Here is a 17,153-nt window from a genome sequence, read left to right on the forward strand (position 1 = left end):
CTTTTGAATTTCTTTATGAAGGGCCAAAAAGTCGAAAGGGCCAACTAGCCAAAAAGTTTGAATGAAGTCAATTTAAGAGAATCAACAGCATGAATTTAGCAGCTTTAAAATGCATTGAAGATATAGCCAGCCGACCTAAATTTTGAAATTTGTTTGAATTAACGGAAGGTTCTCCAAATTTGGGTTATCGCGACTCTACTGTATTTGTGTATCAGTCTGGGGTATTGTCCTAGAATGGAGATGAGCCAAACTTTGGTAGGCATGGCGTACGCAGGACTGTGCACCAGTTGTCATCATCATCATTGAGGTCATTCTTCAAATGGAGGTGCATTTGAAGTATGCTATTTATGTTTATTTTGTGGGTCTTATGTTTCCTGTGGAATATTGCAAATTCTCTGTCCTGAGTTAGCGGAATGTAAAATTTTGCATCTCAGAAAATCAGAGGTCTTGGTAATGGTGAATGAACATGGTTGAGTAAGAAACGTTTTTGGGCAAGTTGGTAGCATTCTTGATTTATATCGGCAGCGAAGAAGCACCAACACAAAGAGAAGGAACATGCTAAAACATGGGACGAATGCTGCAGCGTCCATCCGTGAACATGGTGAAACCGTGGTAGAAGCATGACAGTGCCACCGGGTGCCCACCGCTTTCCCCTGTCCTGGTGCTTGGTCTTTGACGCCCATGTGCCTTCTGCCCGGGCACTCTTTGGCAAAAGCTGCCCATGTGTTGTAAAAATGCATCCTCATCGTTGATGTGGTCCGTAAAATGTCTCGTAGAGTGTCTTCCGCATAGTGCATTGTGGCAGATGTGTGCCAGAGCTGGAAAGGAGCGGCCACAAGAGAGCACTGTGTGTGTGCAGGCTGCAGGGGAACTCATCCACGCAGCTGTACGAGGAACTGAAGCAGGCCCACACCAAGCACGTTCCACTGTTGCTGGCACGCATCCAGGCACTGGACAGTGACAAGGTGGGTTGCACCAGTGAATCAAGGCCAACGAAGAAGCCCCGTGCATTCATCTCAGAAGAAGAATTAAGAGAGCTGTCACTAGCCAGCTGTCTCATGAGCTAGCAGCAGAAATTAGATTAACAAGAAACGTAATTTTTTTTTTCCACCGCACTAACACGTTCTAGGACTCAACAGCCACAGAAATTTTGGCATTGCCTTTCAAACTCCATAACTACTATGACTAAGATACTATAATCAAACAACTGTATTATTGACAATGACTTCACTATAGTAAATTCATACTTCCAGATGCTTTTTGCCACCCAAGTGCTTCTGATTGACGATGACTTCACTATAGTAAATTCATACTTCCAGCTGCTTTTTCACACCCAAGTGCTTCTGACGAGTTAGCTCTGGGGCAGTCCGAATTAATGCCAAACACCATGATCACAGAATATGGAATCCTTAAGTTGCTGCTTAACATTGATGTAAAAAATCTGTAGGCCTCGACAATATTTGTTTATTGTAGCTGCATCACCAATAGGCACTGCAGTAGGGAGGTTACTTTTGCATTCACGGAAGCAAGAAATCATGCACTTAACGCCATGAAAATTGCCTCATTTGATGCAGCATTCTTCCTATTCCGTTCATGGACTGACCGCACAAAGAATGAATGACAGGGAACGCCACTTTTAAAAAAAGTTCATAAAGTCTTAAATTGTGGTTCCTCCTTCTCTTCGAAACTTAAGACGGTGGCTTTAGATTCTTTTTTTTTGTCTATACCAGTTTTAGTACAGTAAATATTGGGCAAGAATTTTAACCTTAGGTCTAGTCCAGGTGTTCTCAAACATTTTTGCCTCAAGGAACCCCAACATCCTTCAACATATGCCAAGGAACCCCCCCACTACCAGCTACCAACACTCCCCGGAAGCTCTGCCTTTCCGAGTGGTGGTGCCGCCGCGATTGGAACAGCGACCCTTCCATCAACTATCGGCACTGCCTTGAGTGCCGAGTGCTCAGTTGAAAGTGAAAAAAAAAAAAAAGAGAAAAATGTTTCTGAAAAAACGTGCAGAATATCCGAATGCTACTGGGTAGAACCATAGAACAAACATAAAATTGCAACCATACTGTAGCATCATCCTTTATATCTTGTCTCGCCTGTTTATAAGTTGACCCCCCCCCCCCCCCCCCCTTTGGGATTTTAAAATTTAAAAAATAAGTTGGAGGACGCTCAAGCTTCACCTTTAAGAGTGAAACGCGACAGCGTGTTGCAGCCTGTCAGGGAAGTCCGCGGAACGCCATCATCTGTTCGGCGTGAAACCTAACCCATTGGACAAATCGCTCGGAGTCTCTAGGAGATCTCTAAACGAACGGGCAGCAAGCCACAAGCTTCGTGGTGAACATGCCCTGGATGTGCGCTGGGTTGTTCGCCACTCACCACGTGATTCCTGCGTTCCCGCACGGCCCCACTGAGCCTGAACGAGACGAGCGGGAGGCGCTGCTGTGGTGCGCTACCTCTTGGGGCAGTGGAGTACATTGCGAGGAGGAGGAGGTTTTAGTGGGCGTCGCCTGATGGCGCTACGTGCACACCAAGCGAAGAGGAAAAGTAGCAGGCTTTTAGGGTTTTTCGCACACAGCCAACGCTGCCGACGGCGACAACGGCTTTTCTGCTATACGGGGCCCTTAACGCTGTCACGTTAATAGGTCAACTTACAGTCGTGTAAATACGGCATGTGCAAGGGCAGGCAGATGGGTGCGTTTGTCAAGTGTGAGTTGGGGAGCTGGATTGTGCGCTATTTGAGAATTAACCAATCCATGCGGCACTTAGCAGTGGAGACAAGAAATGGAGAGTGGAGGTCCAGTAGCAGGCACCCCTTGCCAGCATAATGGAAACATAAGCCACTGAAAACGAAAAAAATTGGCGGTGGTTCAACTCTGCTGACTGCGTTCTCATGTAGTGAAAGCTCACTATACGTGCACACCTCGTCTCACTCTCCTTCCTCCGTGGCGTCTGCCGAAGTCACAGAGCGCACATCTGCGGTTTATGTGCCCCTTACCCTGATGTCACTTCTGTAAATTGAATCAAGTGACACCATGCGATTACCACGTGGCTTCTTTCCACCCTCTGCTGACAATTTGAGAAGTCAAGGTCAAAGGTCAAGTAGTGTAGCACCAAGGTGTACCACACATGGTAAGGCAGATGTGCAGTACTTATCTCAACCACTCGCCCAATCTGCCGTCCTTCTACAAACAAATCCGCACCATTCTTAAGTCCGTATCAGTGCAGTGACACATCATTTCATACATCTTCATGCTGTAACGATCGATACCAAAGCATTGGATGTACTGCGATTCTCCACGGATCTGAAAAAGTCCCACCAACAGTCCTATTTTTGCCAGTTCTGGTGGTACAAGTGTTAAAAGTCTCTTGTGCAGTAAATGGTAGATACGGGAGATGTAGGAAATGTTTCTTTAATAAAATGCTGTGTTGCTATGTCCTTGAAAGAAATAGTCGGGGGTTCTTAGAAGTCCTTGAAAATCCTTGAATTTCATGGCTGAAAACCTGCATGAACCCTGTCTTCAAATGCAATGACAATGTACAGTGGAACCTCGATTATACGACGTTCAGGGGACCGCGCGAAACCGTCGTATGAGCTGGGTGTCGTATAATCGAAAATCAGGCGTAATATTTTTTAACGTCTGAACTTCATCGTCATCTTTTTTTTTTTTTTTCGGAACACAAATGCAGCAAATTTTTGCCGGCAGAGGGCTAGTCTTCAACAAACAAGATAAAATGGCCGTTGAGGCTGCCGTGAACAGCGGGGCAGGGGCTCGCGTGGTTTTCTTGATAGGTGGAAAGATTAAGGCGCACCGGTTATCGACTGGCTAAAGTGTGCCTACCGTATTTATTCGATTCTAAGCACCCCCTTTTTTTCACGATCGCGATGCCCAAAGTGAGAGGGGGTGCTTAGATTCGAAAAATCTAAACTGACCCCCCCCCCCCCCCCCCCGGCCCCTTTTCGCAGCGAAATCTCGATGAAGCGGGCGCGAGAAAAAACATTTTATTTAGGAAACATTCAAAATAAAAATAGCTGCAGACAGTTCTGTGCCGCCATCTGTCTTGTAGTGTCTGAACGCAGCAACACAAAAAGCGCCGTGGACGCCGCTGTCCTCGCTTCGGCGAGCGCGGCCTCGCCCGCTTATCTGTTTCTTCGGACGCATTTGTTGCTGCGACGGGTGTCTTATCTTTTCTCTTTATCTTTCCTCTGATCTTTTAACTCTCCTCTATCTGCACTTGGCAGCGGTGGTGGCTTGGCTCGAGCCAGTAGGCAGGCCCGTGCAATTTCCTTTTCATCCTTCTCTCAGTCACAACAACAACGCGCAGGCCGCGCCTCCTCGGGACTCCGACTGCACAGGCTCGACGAAAAAGAGAGCAAGTGCACTTGGCGGCCTCGGCAACGCTCTCTTCCGCGCAAAAAAGGGGGTGCTTAGATTCGCATGCAAAGTTATTTTTCAGAAATTTTTTTCCGAAAATAGGGGGGGTGCTTAGAATCGCGAAAATACGGTACATCCCAGCCTGCGTTTGCTGGCAACCTTTTTGACAGACGGTACGAGCCAGACGTCGTACGAAGCAAGCGGGGTCCTTCTAAATTTTGCTTCGTATAACCGAGGTTTTTAATGCATTGTCTCTATGGGGGTTTTGCCGGGACCGCACAAATTCGTCGTAAAATGCGGGTCGTCGCATGACCAGGGGACGTATAATCGAGGTTCCACTGTATTGGCACAGTTTTTTATCACTGTTGCAGGCAAGTGATGTGGGCCGCTTGCACCTGTCAGTCTGCCACACTGCGCCATAGCTTGCGAATAATGCCTGTTCCCAGCAGAGGAGGGTGTGGTTGCCTTGCAGGAGCGTGGCCGCTACCTCTGGGACATGGTGGCCCTGGCGGACGAGGCGTTGGCGGCCATTGACTCCCTCGAGCTGCTGGCTGCCCTGGGGGCCCGCACCGACAAGAAGGACGTGCAGGCCAACAAGCAGTGCGTCTCCCTTCTTCTGCACATTTGATTCCCGCTGGGCTGTTTCTGCCTGTGGCTCGAAGTGAGCAGTAGCTGTTGGCCTGTGCTATGCCAATGGGGGGGGGGGCACATCATTCCGGATCATCCACCTTGATGCAAATAGCGTGGGCAGCTCCATGATCCCTCCTGCAGTATGGCGGTCTCAGATACTGTGTGAGCCCTTGAGGCTGAAATGGCCGGGGGTTGGGCACAGGAGAAACTTTTTGTTGGGGACTCCTCCTCCCTAGTCATCTCTGCCGCTGCTACCGCAGAGGGTCAGGGCGTGCGACACAGCAGGAAGATGTGAAGAAGTGTCAAGTGATTTTGACATTCATCATCATCAGCCTGACTACGCCCACTGCAGGGCAAAGGCCTCTCCCATGTCTCTCCAGTGAACCCTGTCCTTTGTCAGTTGCAGCCACTGTATCCCCGCAAACTTCTTAATCTCATCCGCCCACCTAACTTCCTGCTGACCCCTGCTATGCCTGCCTTCTCTTGGAATTCACTCTTTTACCCTGAAGGACCAGCGGTTGTCTTGCCTTCGCATTACATGCCCTGCCCAAGCCCACTTCTTCCTCTTGATTTCGACTAGGATGTCTTTAACCTGCGTTTGTTCCCTCACCCACTCCACCCGCTTCCGATCTCTTAACTTTACACCTATCATTTTCCTTTCCATAGCTCGCTGCATTGTCCTTAACTTAAGCTGAACCCTCTTTGTTAGCCTCCACGTTTCTGACCCACAGGTGAGTACTGGTAAGATGCAGCTGTTGTATACTTTTCTCCTGAGGAATATTGGCAAACTGCCATTCGTGATCTGAGAGAACCTGCCATATGTGCTCCACCCCATTCTTATTCTTCCATTTATTTCCCTCTCATGATCCGGATCAGCAGTCACTACCTGCCCTAAGTAGACATGTTCTCTTACTACTTCCAGCACCTCGCTGCCAATTGCAAACTGCTGTTCCCTTGCTAGGCTGTTGAACATTACTTTGGTTTTCTGCATGTCAATTTTTAGCCTCACTGTTCTGCTCTGCCTGACACTAGCATATTTGACCCTCCCCCTTGCAGGCAGGACAGGCAGAAGGCCCAGGTGGTGGAGGCCCTGATGCGCAAGGGGGCGGCCCTGTGTGAGATCTTCCTCGCCCGCCAGGAGGCCGGCCGGGGAGACGGTCAGCCCCCTCCCCCTCCTTCAGAGGGTGGTGAGGAGGCCACGGACGAGCAGGCCCCGTCGGTGGCCGACCTGAACCGCATCTACGCCGAGCTGCTCAAGTGGGCCGACCCTGGCGACATCAAGGTGGGGGAAGATTCTCTACTGTCTGGCTGCTTCCCATATTAGACCAACTGTCTTTTGTGTGTCCCTCGGCTGCCGACCCGAAAGACAGCAAAATGTCAGAGGCCTTTGTGCTGTGTGATGTCAGTGTATGGAGAACCCCAGGGGGGGTGAAATTATCCGCAACCCTCCACTACAGCGTCCCTAATAGCCTGAGCCATTTCGGGACGTTAAACCCCATAAACCAACCAACTAAACCAACCAAACTTTGTCAGCAAAGCAACCATGAAGAACAGATAGTGTGTGCAATAATACTCAGAGCACCACCTTGACACACTAGGGGGGTGAGGAAATGGGAAAAAAAAAATTTATTGCTTAGCATACATACTTGTATAAGTGCTGCACGCCTAACTTGGCAGCCGTTAATTCGGAAGAAAAAAAGGTCAGCCAAGAAACTGCATTGGGTGGGCAAAATTTAGCCTTTGTATTGCGTTAAACTGATAGCTGATAGACGATAACTGCCTGTGACACGGCACAGCTACGCACAAGTCGTCCCGCGCTGCTAACTCGTCTTGTGTGCTCGGTGTTCGCACCAGAAAGGACAAAGGCTTATGCTAGCAGCGTGTTTCTTTGCAGCGACGTGCTGGCCACCAGGCTCAGGCGCCAGATATAGGAGCGTGCCGTCGCCCGGTTTAGCGTGCTTCGCATTGAAGCCGCAGCAAAGGTGCTTTGAATCTAGTCACGGTTTACTATGAAAGGTCTAATCTTGTTATCACTTCGCTATTGCACAGTAACCTGACATTAAAATGAGCGTTAAATTGATTTTTCGAATGCCTCCGACACTGGAGCACTTGCAAAAGCAGGCCAGGCAAACATCACACACGTCACTCACACACGTGGCGCGTTGCTCCCAACCGTCATTCAGTCGAGCTGCAGATCTTCAGGGGATCTTAACTTCGAATCACGTGATATTTGCCAGTAAACTGATCTAGCCACCTGATTTCATTTCATCTCATTTCATTTAGCAGCAACCTGATTTTTTTTTTTTTTCAGGGCATTTCGTGCCGGTCATCGGGCACGCATCCTATGATCGATATACTTTCAATGCATTGTGTACTTGAAGGATTCGTCAGGACTGCATTTATTCGTCATAAAAATCCATGTTACAGCATAAAAAGGACAGGGTTAATTGGAGAGACATGGGAGAGGCCTTTGCCCTGCAGTGAGTGTAGTCAGGCTGATGATGATGATGAAGAATAGAGGTTCCACTGTTGTTGGAAAAATTTAACGGAAAAATGCCAGTCCCGCCGTTTAAGGGCCACACTCGCTCGAAACAGTGAAAAAAAAAAACACAAGTATATACTGCATTTATCTTGTAGCGGCAGCACAAGTTTGGCATTGCGGGTGGGGGGATAGTACAAGTAACAATGCACATTCAAGATAGAGGTAAATGACAGAAGCAAAAAGAAAAAAAAAAATTAGGCAGAGACACTTAAAGGCACCCTGAAATGACTTAGATGGGCATATTCTAGTGCAACAGAGGTGATCTTTGCGGGTATTCGAGTCAAATTTGAAAGCTCTGCGTGGACCTTATATCTTAGATATTGCTGCTCGCAGTAGCTCGCAGCCAATTAGGACGACACCTCATTGCCACGCGTCCCCTACCCGATGAGGTATGCCACCCTAATCGCTTGCAAGCTTCTGCAAGCAGTGATCTTTAAAAATTATTTCCAACTGGGTAGCCCATTTGGATTGCCTAGTTCCAGTTGGGCATTCCAGTGTTTCCAATTGAATTACCCGAGTGGTTTGCGAGGTTCCATTTGGTTCTGGCACTCCCAGTTGGATTGCGCAACTGGAACCATTTGGAACCTATTGGCACTCCCAGTATGAACCCAGGAAACCAACAGGAAGCTGATCTACCAACTGTAGGCACCAGTTGGTAGCAATTGGTCAACCAGTTTGAAAATTGAAGTTTGGGTCAGTGATGTCATTCACCTCTGTATATGCATTTAACTGCCTATAAAACAGAACACTAGAATAATTAAGTTCTTGTAAAAGAAATATTTGCAGCTTAATCTGTGGAATTGTTTTCATCATCTCCACCATCGCAGCGGGCATTCTTAAATAAATAACTTCGCTTAATGGTCAACCACCACTGGTTCGAGCTGGAGGGTCTCATGAGGGGAGTATATGACTGCAAAATTGCGTTCTGTGCGTATATATTGGGAATTTATGTTGGTATACAGTGTCTGACTATAGTGTTCAATGCGTGCTTGTTGTCCTCGCGTGTAAATATAATTCCAATTTCCTTGTAAAAATGTTGGCGGAAGTCTTACAGCAGTCATAGAAGAAAAGCCAATTGGTTCCAAATGAATTTTTTTTTTTTTTTTGCTGGCCAGTTCATACCATTTGAGTCTAATAGGTGCACCATTTGAGTTCAAGTGGTGGGCCATTTGGTCTGGTCCATCATCACCATCATCAGCCTGACTATGCCCACTGCAGTGCAAAGGCCTCTCCCATGTCTCTCCAATCAACCCTGTCCTTTGCCAGTTGCGGCCACCGTATCACTGCAAACTTCTCGAGTGACCATTTATTTCTGATTGGAAACACCAGTTGGGCTCAGTTGGTCGAGCCCAATGGGTGGCGAAAACACAATTGGTTTTTAACCAATTGGTTTCAACTGGACATTTTCCAACTCGACCCATTGGTTTTTTTTTTTTTTACTGTGGTGGGCTAACAATTCCCATTTGCATTAATTTTTGTGCTATTGGGGCACTAAAATTTCGTCCTTTGAATACATAGCGAGCTGGCAGTATTTTCTAGTTTTTTTGTTATCAATTATGGTAGGAGGATCCTATAGTGCGCATGCATAATCCAGAGCCGATCGTACTTGACTCATGTATGATAATGACCACGGGAAGTGGAGAACCAGTGGAAAGGACGCTTTCACAAGCAGGAGAAGTACACAGGACAACTCTGAAGCGTTGTCTTGTCCTGTGTACTTCTCCTGATTGCAAACGCGTCCTTTCTGCTGGTTTTCTACTTACCGTACACCAACTGGCCCAACAAGCTACGCTTCTTCAATGAGCACGGGAGTTCTGCTCCAGCTACTCCATTTGTGCCATTCTGATACATTTTGCGGCACCAGTCTGCTTCAAAAACGACAAATGGATGAATATTGTGCCTTAGCTGTGCAAAAAAAAATGATGTGGTCACGGGAAAACTACTATTTTTGGAACCATTCAGGCTGTAAGTTGGCAACATAGGGCACTGGTGGGCTGGCTCATGGTAGAATTTAGCCGCCACTTTATTCCCGCACATGGAGGAAGGAAAGAACTCAGGAGAGGCGATTATGTGACATTTTTTGAAGCAGGCTCCCCCCTGCTCCCTTCCTACTTGGCTGCCATCTCAGCGCGCTTGTGCATGCGCACCAGGCATTGCAGCAGATGACGACGCTGCCCCTAGCATTACTATTGGCTGCACCGTCAGCCAGACTCGAGTAGTCCGGCACGCGTTTTGGTAGAGTTTTCCTTCCTGCATGTTCGTGCATCATATCCCTGAAGACTGCTGAAGAAGTATCTTCTGGCTTGAGAAACGAAAGCTTGGAGCATGTCCACCGAAGTCAAGCTTTGTTGGAACAGGGGAATTTCGGCCTTGCTGGTTCACTTTGCAGGCTTGACAAATTATCGAAAGTTCCAAAACGCATTGAAATACAGTTAAACCTGGATGTAAAGAAGCTCGATATAGCGGATTTTTCAATATTACGAAGTTTCTGAATTCCCCAGTGCTGCCCCCATTGAAGCACGTGTATTTCAGACCTCCATGTAAGGAAGGTGTTGCGGCTGTTGACCTTGATGTAATGAACTGGCTACTCCATCTATCTGTTAGCTAGTGCTGAGCCACTCAAAATTTGGCTCAACCACGCAAAAGTTTCTTGACTATACAGCATGAACTGACATGAGAGGATTGCAACGAGCGACTGCAGTTGACACGATGCGCCGTGCTTCAACGCCGTTGGCGTATCTCTGGTGCTCTCTTTTGGAATGTCATACCACGTGGCAATACAACAGTTTATACTCAAAAGCAGTGAAAAGTAATAGGGCATAGCAAAAAAAGAAATGACACGAGCAGTGCACAGCCATCGCTGCTGCGCAGTTGCTCGTGTGATTCCAGTGCCGATAGGTCTCACGCGTTGGAAGTGGGGACGGCGGAGAGTGCCAGTGACGTAAAGTGAGGAGTCCGTTTTTTGGGGCAACTGCGAGGGGAAGATAGAGAGAAGGAACATGCAGGAAGAAATATGAGCCGTGCACATTCCCCTCTGTCTCAGTTGTGGTGCCCCCGCCTCCCACTCTTAGCGGTGTTGCACAAGCCATGGTGGAGGTGGTGGTGGCTGCTGCTGCAGTTTTACTATCAGCGAGATCGATGACGAAATGTTTCTCAGTGTTTACAACTTGGAGTAACGCTGTTTTCTGTAAACTTCTTCAGGTGATTTTGCCTGCATTTATTTCTTATTTTGGTTTCCATTCTGCAGTATCCTTTCAATTGGCTCTTGTCGCCAAAACTATATGACCAAGAACCTAGATGTAACAAAAAAAATTCAGGGGGCGCTTTGACTGTCTAAAGTGGGTAGAGGCGGAAGCGTTTTCCGCACCACCTTCGCTGTTTCTGTGGCACCGGTGGCGTCACATATAATTGACTACTAATTACTAAGTGATGACAAATCCCTAATTAATGGTTAATTACTGATTAATGCCTGAATACAAATTAACTGCTAATTAATTACGCTTAAGCTTCGCCTTTAGGAGTGGAACGCGACAGCGCGTTGTAGTCCTGCCAGGGAGTCTACGGAACAGCACCCATTCAGCGCGATGCCTTGCCCTTTGAACGCAACGCTTTTTGAGGAAAGGAAATGGCGCAGTAATTCTCTGTCATCTCGGTGGACACCTGAACCGCACCGTAGAGGAAGGGAGGAAGTGGGAGTGAAAGAAAATAGATAAAGAGGAGCCGTAATGAAGAAAATGAAAATTGTATTTGAGGAAAGGAAATTACGCAGTAACTGTCTCACAAAATTCAGGGGGGGGGGGGCACTTTTTTGACCTAAAGTGTGGTCACTGACGCCCCTAAGAGTGGAACACGACAGCGTCTTCCAACGCTGCCAAGGAGTCCATAGAACGCCATCGCCCATTTGGTTCTACGCCTCGCTCGTCAGTAAATTGGTTTTTGAGGAAAGGAAAAGTATCTGTCTCTCATTTGTTGGACACCTAAACCTCGCGGGAAGGGAATGGAGGAGGATGAGAGTGAGTGAAGACACCGTATTCACTAGACGCGCCTTTGTTCATTCCAAACCATCGAGCTGACATGGCGGAGTGGATAGCCTGCTCGTCTCGCACTCCAAAGACCGGGGTTCGATTCCTGAGCTCGACCAATTTCTTAATCGGTTTTATTTATTTATATGGCCTGACTAGTAAACCTAATTAGGCTAATTGGGTAAATAAGCAATTAACTAAGCTCAGTCCCACTTAATTGGAGCATCACTATACGATCCCTTCAAGTGGTTGCATGGTTACTAGCCAAAGTACAATTGGCCGCGTTTGAAATTCGCGCACTGTGACGTCACGACCGTTTCCACCAATTGAAAAGCGTGACATTTTCTGTCGACAACTGCTGCTTACAACGATGAGACATTAAAGGCTTCCGCCTTAAAATCTCGGACTTCTTTTAATGTCGTCATGACCAGGGTTAACTGTAGAGCCAACATGAAAAAATGGTTCTAGTGAACATGTTCATTTGGACTTTTAGTCAAGCACTGTTGGCTGAAGTTGCGTGCAAGACAGTGTCAGTATTATTAAAATGTTTTGTCACTGTTTTCTGTGAACACCTTTCTTGAGTTTTTTTTTTTAGTTCCTGCAAACATTGCGAACCAGTGTGTACAATGCACGTAGCACTGACCGCTGGGCAGTTCCTCGCACCCGAACAAATTACGGGCATCAAAGGTTAAAATACTGTCTGCCAACTACTCTCAACTTGGAATGGCATCTCCTCACTCTGAAAGAAGATTGCATGTCATTCGTTTTCTGTCTTGTTTTTGTGTTCTTCCGAATTTTTCCTATTGTCTTGTGCTCATTTAGTGATCACCACAGCTGTTTCTGCGAGGTGTTTGTTAGCAAGGTGTAGGTCTCGTCAAGCCTCCAGAGGGCCTGCACCAGCAGCATTGCAGTGTACGTTGTGATGTTGAAATAAATTTAATTTGATTTGAGCTACACATGGATGAACCTTATCTCGCTAGGAAGAAACTCTTCTGGGTGACTCCTTTATTGCATTCGTGCTGCTGCTTGAGGATTATTGTTTGATACAAAATGGATATTTTTCTGCTCCAAGAGTTGCTCTGAAATGGCTGGACCATCCCTCTGAGTTTTGCGGAGAGGCTCCTGTGTGGGGAGTGCAGACAACCTCCGCAGTGGTGCATAGAGCAGCAGTGGTTGTGCGCAGTGCTGAGTGGACGTGCTGTGCAGGTGGCCCCCTTTGTGGAGAAGCATGCCATGGCGCTGCGGCATCACGGCCGGGCAGCGCGCGTGCTCTTGCGCCTGCTGGAGGAGAAGCCCAGCCTGGAGGTGGAGCGCCGGCTTCAGCAGGTGGGATGGGCCACACTGGCCGCACTATTCATACGCTGGGGCTCTGAGACACGGCCGAAGAAAAATTCAGCCTAGCTTTGTGAATCACGTTTCACAGTAAAGAGGCAAACAGAAGCTGCTTAATTCACCTATTGGGTTCAGTAAATAAAAGCAATGCTCTTTTGTACACCACAAAGGCCGGAGGTGTACGTGAAGCAACGCACACAACTACGCGTGGCTTTGCAGTGAGAGAGGGAGGCTGCTGCAGCTGCCGGTGAAAAATAAGACGCTTTACTACATTTATCCTGAGGGGATAAAGGAGCTGCTGTGCCGACTAATCAGGACGCCATGATGACTTGCTTCCTGCAGCACTGCTGCACATAAGTTGCCGCCGCTAGGGAGAAGCACAGCTGGGAACAGGTTTCCTGATGAAAAATCCAGGTGCTAACAAACAACGACACAGCGCGTACTCGCAACTACAAGAATTTTTATTCAGAAGCTTCTGTATATGCAACAAAAACCAAAACAAACCCACTGTAATCACACATCACATGCCGACCAATGTGCAGGAAAAGATTAACTCGCTGTTTTCAATTGCTCTTTCAAAAAACTTATTTCTCTACTAGACAAGGCAACTGAAGGGTCACAAACACATGTATGCCCCATTTTTGTGATATGATAGGCTTGAACTATCTCCCACATTATACGATCTCGGTGACGAAAAAAAACACACGTTTTGGAAAAGATGGGAGCACGTTTCTTCTTGTGCTTGCTGCAGTTACGACAATGAAGAACCATATTGTTTGAAGTGTCACCTTTTCCCTCCTTTGTGTCCCCTCTGTGTCGTTGTTTGTTAGCGCCTGGATTTTTCATAATGAATTTTTACCAACTAGCTCAGCTTTCCGCCCTGTTGCAACGTGTTTCCCCTGTATCTTCAGTGTGCTACACTGTGCTAAAGCACTAAATGAATTCTTTGCCATTTTTGTACTGCTTTGAACTTGATGTAGAAACAGCAGTGGGTGTGCAGAGTTGTTGACATGCTTTTGCTTGCACTCCACCCAGGTGTACCAGCTCCTAGGATGGGAGCACTGTAGTCGACACCTCGAACGCAGCATGCTGGTCCGCTACCCACTGTCCTACAGGTTGTTTTGATGTTCATTAAAAGTGGTGTGCTTCACTTCTGTGTCAAGTGGTCTTTGAATGTGCTGCAGGGGTCCTGTGGTACAAAACCACTGGCAGGACCTACCATTGTAGCTGTTGATATATGGCGCCTATGACCGATTACCCCCTTGTGTAAAAGGGTCAGGAAGTCCCGCTGTTTATCCAACTGCGACCCTGCACATGGCACTTCTCCTAATGGCACCCTCTGTGTGCTTGGATGCTGGGCACCTGCTGGCGACACTGTGAAACTGCATGCACACGTTATAATGGGGGCTAATGCGGTGAGGCTAGCCTAACTGTCCCAGCATGGTGTTTTGCTTCAGCATGTGTTATGACCGGTAATTATGTACTTGTAACAAGATTACACACTTTCGATAGTGCAAAAATACTGTTTGCACCAGCTTGGATGCGAACCAAGTTGCACATAATGCCTGGCGAGCGGTGCGTTGGGCGGCATGTGTCTTCATGAACCAGCATGTATTCTCCCTTCTAGGTATTCGCCGCGTTGACTCAGTGGTTATGGCGCTCGGCTGTTGGCCCGAAACACGCGGGTTCGATACCGGCTGCGGGAGTCGCATTTCAATGGAGGTGAAATGTTTGAGGCCCGCATGCTGGGTAATGTCGGTGTGCGTCACAGAACCCCAGGTGGCCAAAATTTCCGGAGCCCTTCATTACGGCGTCCCTCATAGCCTGAGTCACTTTGGGACGTTCAACTCCCATAGACCATAAATATTCTAGGTGTCTATAGCCACTTTTTATATGTAGAACACTCGTGAATCCCAAGACAACACAAGCATTCCGAGTTCAGCAACTTACTAAGGAAATCATTACCAGGGCTCCAGGACTGCTCCCTGCCCTTCTTTTTTTTTTATAAGCTACAGATGATGCCAACGTGCTATTTTTGAATGCTCAAATCCATGCACCATTTGGTGGCAGTGATGATGCATGAAAGATAAATATCATGGTGATGTAGTACTCTTGATTATGAGATGACGCCTAAAATAAAGTGGCCTTGCTAAGTTGGGGGTTGACCTATATGCAAAGTCATAAGGTCGACTTATAGGCAGGGTCAAAAGTCGTTTCAACCAGGCCGAGAGTAGTGTCACACCCTGTGCACACTAATTTGCATAATAGCAGTCAGAGGCTGCTGAAGTGAGTCCGCTTCAAAAAAAAACAAAAAAATTTATATTGAGATACGGAAAAAGTGGCAACACTGCAAGGAACTAGACAGCATGACCATGTGCCCAGGATTCTGGCATATTTTGCATGCCTTTTCGTCATATTTTTTTTATTCTGCCGAGGGTGACAGTCGTTAACAGTGGTGTTCAGTGCTTAAAGTCTGGAGGGGTCTCCATCAATACTGGCAAGGGATCTGAGACCACCCATGCTAGAATGTAGGCACCGCATGAATGTAAAGCAAGCAACCATATTTAAGGCGACAGCACTATATGTCCCATTAGCACAAAATCCATCCACCGCCGCCCATGGCACGCAATTCGGATGATATAACACCGGTGTATGATGTCACAGTGCATTTAAGTGAACATGTAAAGTCATGAATGATAGAACATAGTTTGTCATGGCTTGTACTCATGGTCATTCTGCAGTGTATCATAGCACTTAAAGGACTGTAGGCACCTAACTTTTGCATGCGTATTTTCGTCTTGTAACGATGTCTAAGGAATTTTTGTGCACGGATTACCACGTGGTATTCTCCTACGACTGCTAAATAATTTATATTTAGATTTTCATTTTATGCTGTTTTTGTTTCAACAGCTGCACGATAACTGTGACGTAAAAGTGTGTTGTAGGTGATGTGAGGGCTCAAAAAACTGCAATACAATCACTTCTTCTACATTCATTGTCATTTCAGCTCCTGAGGAAGGCTGGCTTCAGCACTCTAGTGACACCTTCGTTTCACAAGTCGTGGTTGTACACTCAAAAACGCAGTCTCTCAGAACTGCGTGAAAAGCACGTATTCGTGCTTAAATCGGCAGGATACATTGTATTAGAGCAAAAGAAGTCAGATTTCAACACCTTCATTTCACAGGTCATCATGGGTGTACACTCAAAAACGCAGTCTCTCAAAACTGCGCGAAAAGCACGTATTCGTGCTTAAATCGGCAGGATAGATTGTATTAGAGCAAAAGAAGTCAGATTTCAACACCTTCGTTTCACAGGTCATCGTGGTTGTACACTAAAAAACGCAGTCTCTCAAAACTGCGTGAAAAGCACGTATTCGTGCTTAAATCGGCAGGATAGATTGTATTAGAGCAAAAGAAGTCAGATTTCAACACCTTCGTTTCACAGGTCATCGGGGTTGTACACTCAAAAACGCAGTCTCTCAGAACTGCGTGAAAAGCACGTATTCGTGCTTAAATCGGCAGGATACATTGTATTAGAGCAAAAGAAGTCAGATTTCAACACCTTCGCATCACAGGTCATTGTGGTTGTACACTCAAGATCACAGTCTCTAAAAAATGCGTGAAAAGCACATATTCGGGCTTAACTCGACGGGATACATCAAGTTAGAGCAAAACAAGCCAGATTTGAACACCTTCATTTCACAAGTCATCATATTTGCACACTCAAAAACGCAGTCTCAGATCTGCGTGAAAAGAATGTGTTCGTGCATAACATGTCGAGATACATCGTTTTGAGAGCAAAACCAGGCAAATTTGAACAACTTCACAAGACATCACAATTAATTGGCTGTGCACTCAAAAACAATCTCTCAGGTCTGCATGAAAAGCACTTATTCGGGCTTAACTCCACAAGATACATCGATTTAGAGAAAAACGAACCAGATTTGAACACCTTCGTTTGGCAAGTCATCCTGGTTGCACACGCGAAAAGGCAATCTCTCGCATCTGCGTGATAAGCATGTATTCATGCTTAAAACGTCGAGATACATCGTTTTATAGCAAACGAAGCCAGATTTGAACACATTCGTTTCACATGTCGTGTTTGCACACTCAAAACGCTGTCTCAGATTTGCGTGAAAGCATGTATTCGTGCTTAACATGTCTAGATACATTGTTTGAGAGCAAAACAAGGCAGATTTGAACACCTTTTCACAAGTCATCACAAGTCATTGGTTGTACACACAAGAAC

General features: G+C 46.7%; 1 protein-coding gene across 2 annotated transcripts in view; it reads left to right on the forward strand.

The window, feature by feature from the left end:
- TppII (Tripeptidyl-peptidase II) overlaps window positions 1-14,055 on the forward strand; it is a 96,267-nt gene extending 82,212 nt beyond the window's left edge. For both annotated transcript variants that reach the window (XM_089546554.1, XM_089546555.1), the window contains exons 25-29: window positions 860-965; window positions 4,852-4,979; window positions 6,066-6,291; window positions 12,780-12,899; window positions 13,941-14,055. In XM_089546554.1, coding sequence (XP_089402680.1) covers window positions 860-965; window positions 4,852-4,979; window positions 6,066-6,291; window positions 12,780-12,899; window positions 13,941-14,030 — 670 coding nt within the window. In that variant the 3' untranslated portion in view covers window positions 14,031-14,055. The remainder of the gene's footprint in view (window positions 1-859; window positions 966-4,851; window positions 4,980-6,065; window positions 6,292-12,779; window positions 12,900-13,940) is intronic.
- Window positions 14,056-17,153: the final 3,098 nt, after the last annotated feature.

This window comes from Amblyomma mixtum, chromosome 5, assembly GCF_055824585.1.
Source record: "Amblyomma mixtum isolate Tamu chromosome 5, ASM5582458v1, whole genome shotgun sequence".
In the NCBI taxonomy this organism is placed as follows: Eukaryota; Metazoa; Arthropoda; class Arachnida; order Ixodida; family Ixodidae; genus Amblyomma; species Amblyomma mixtum.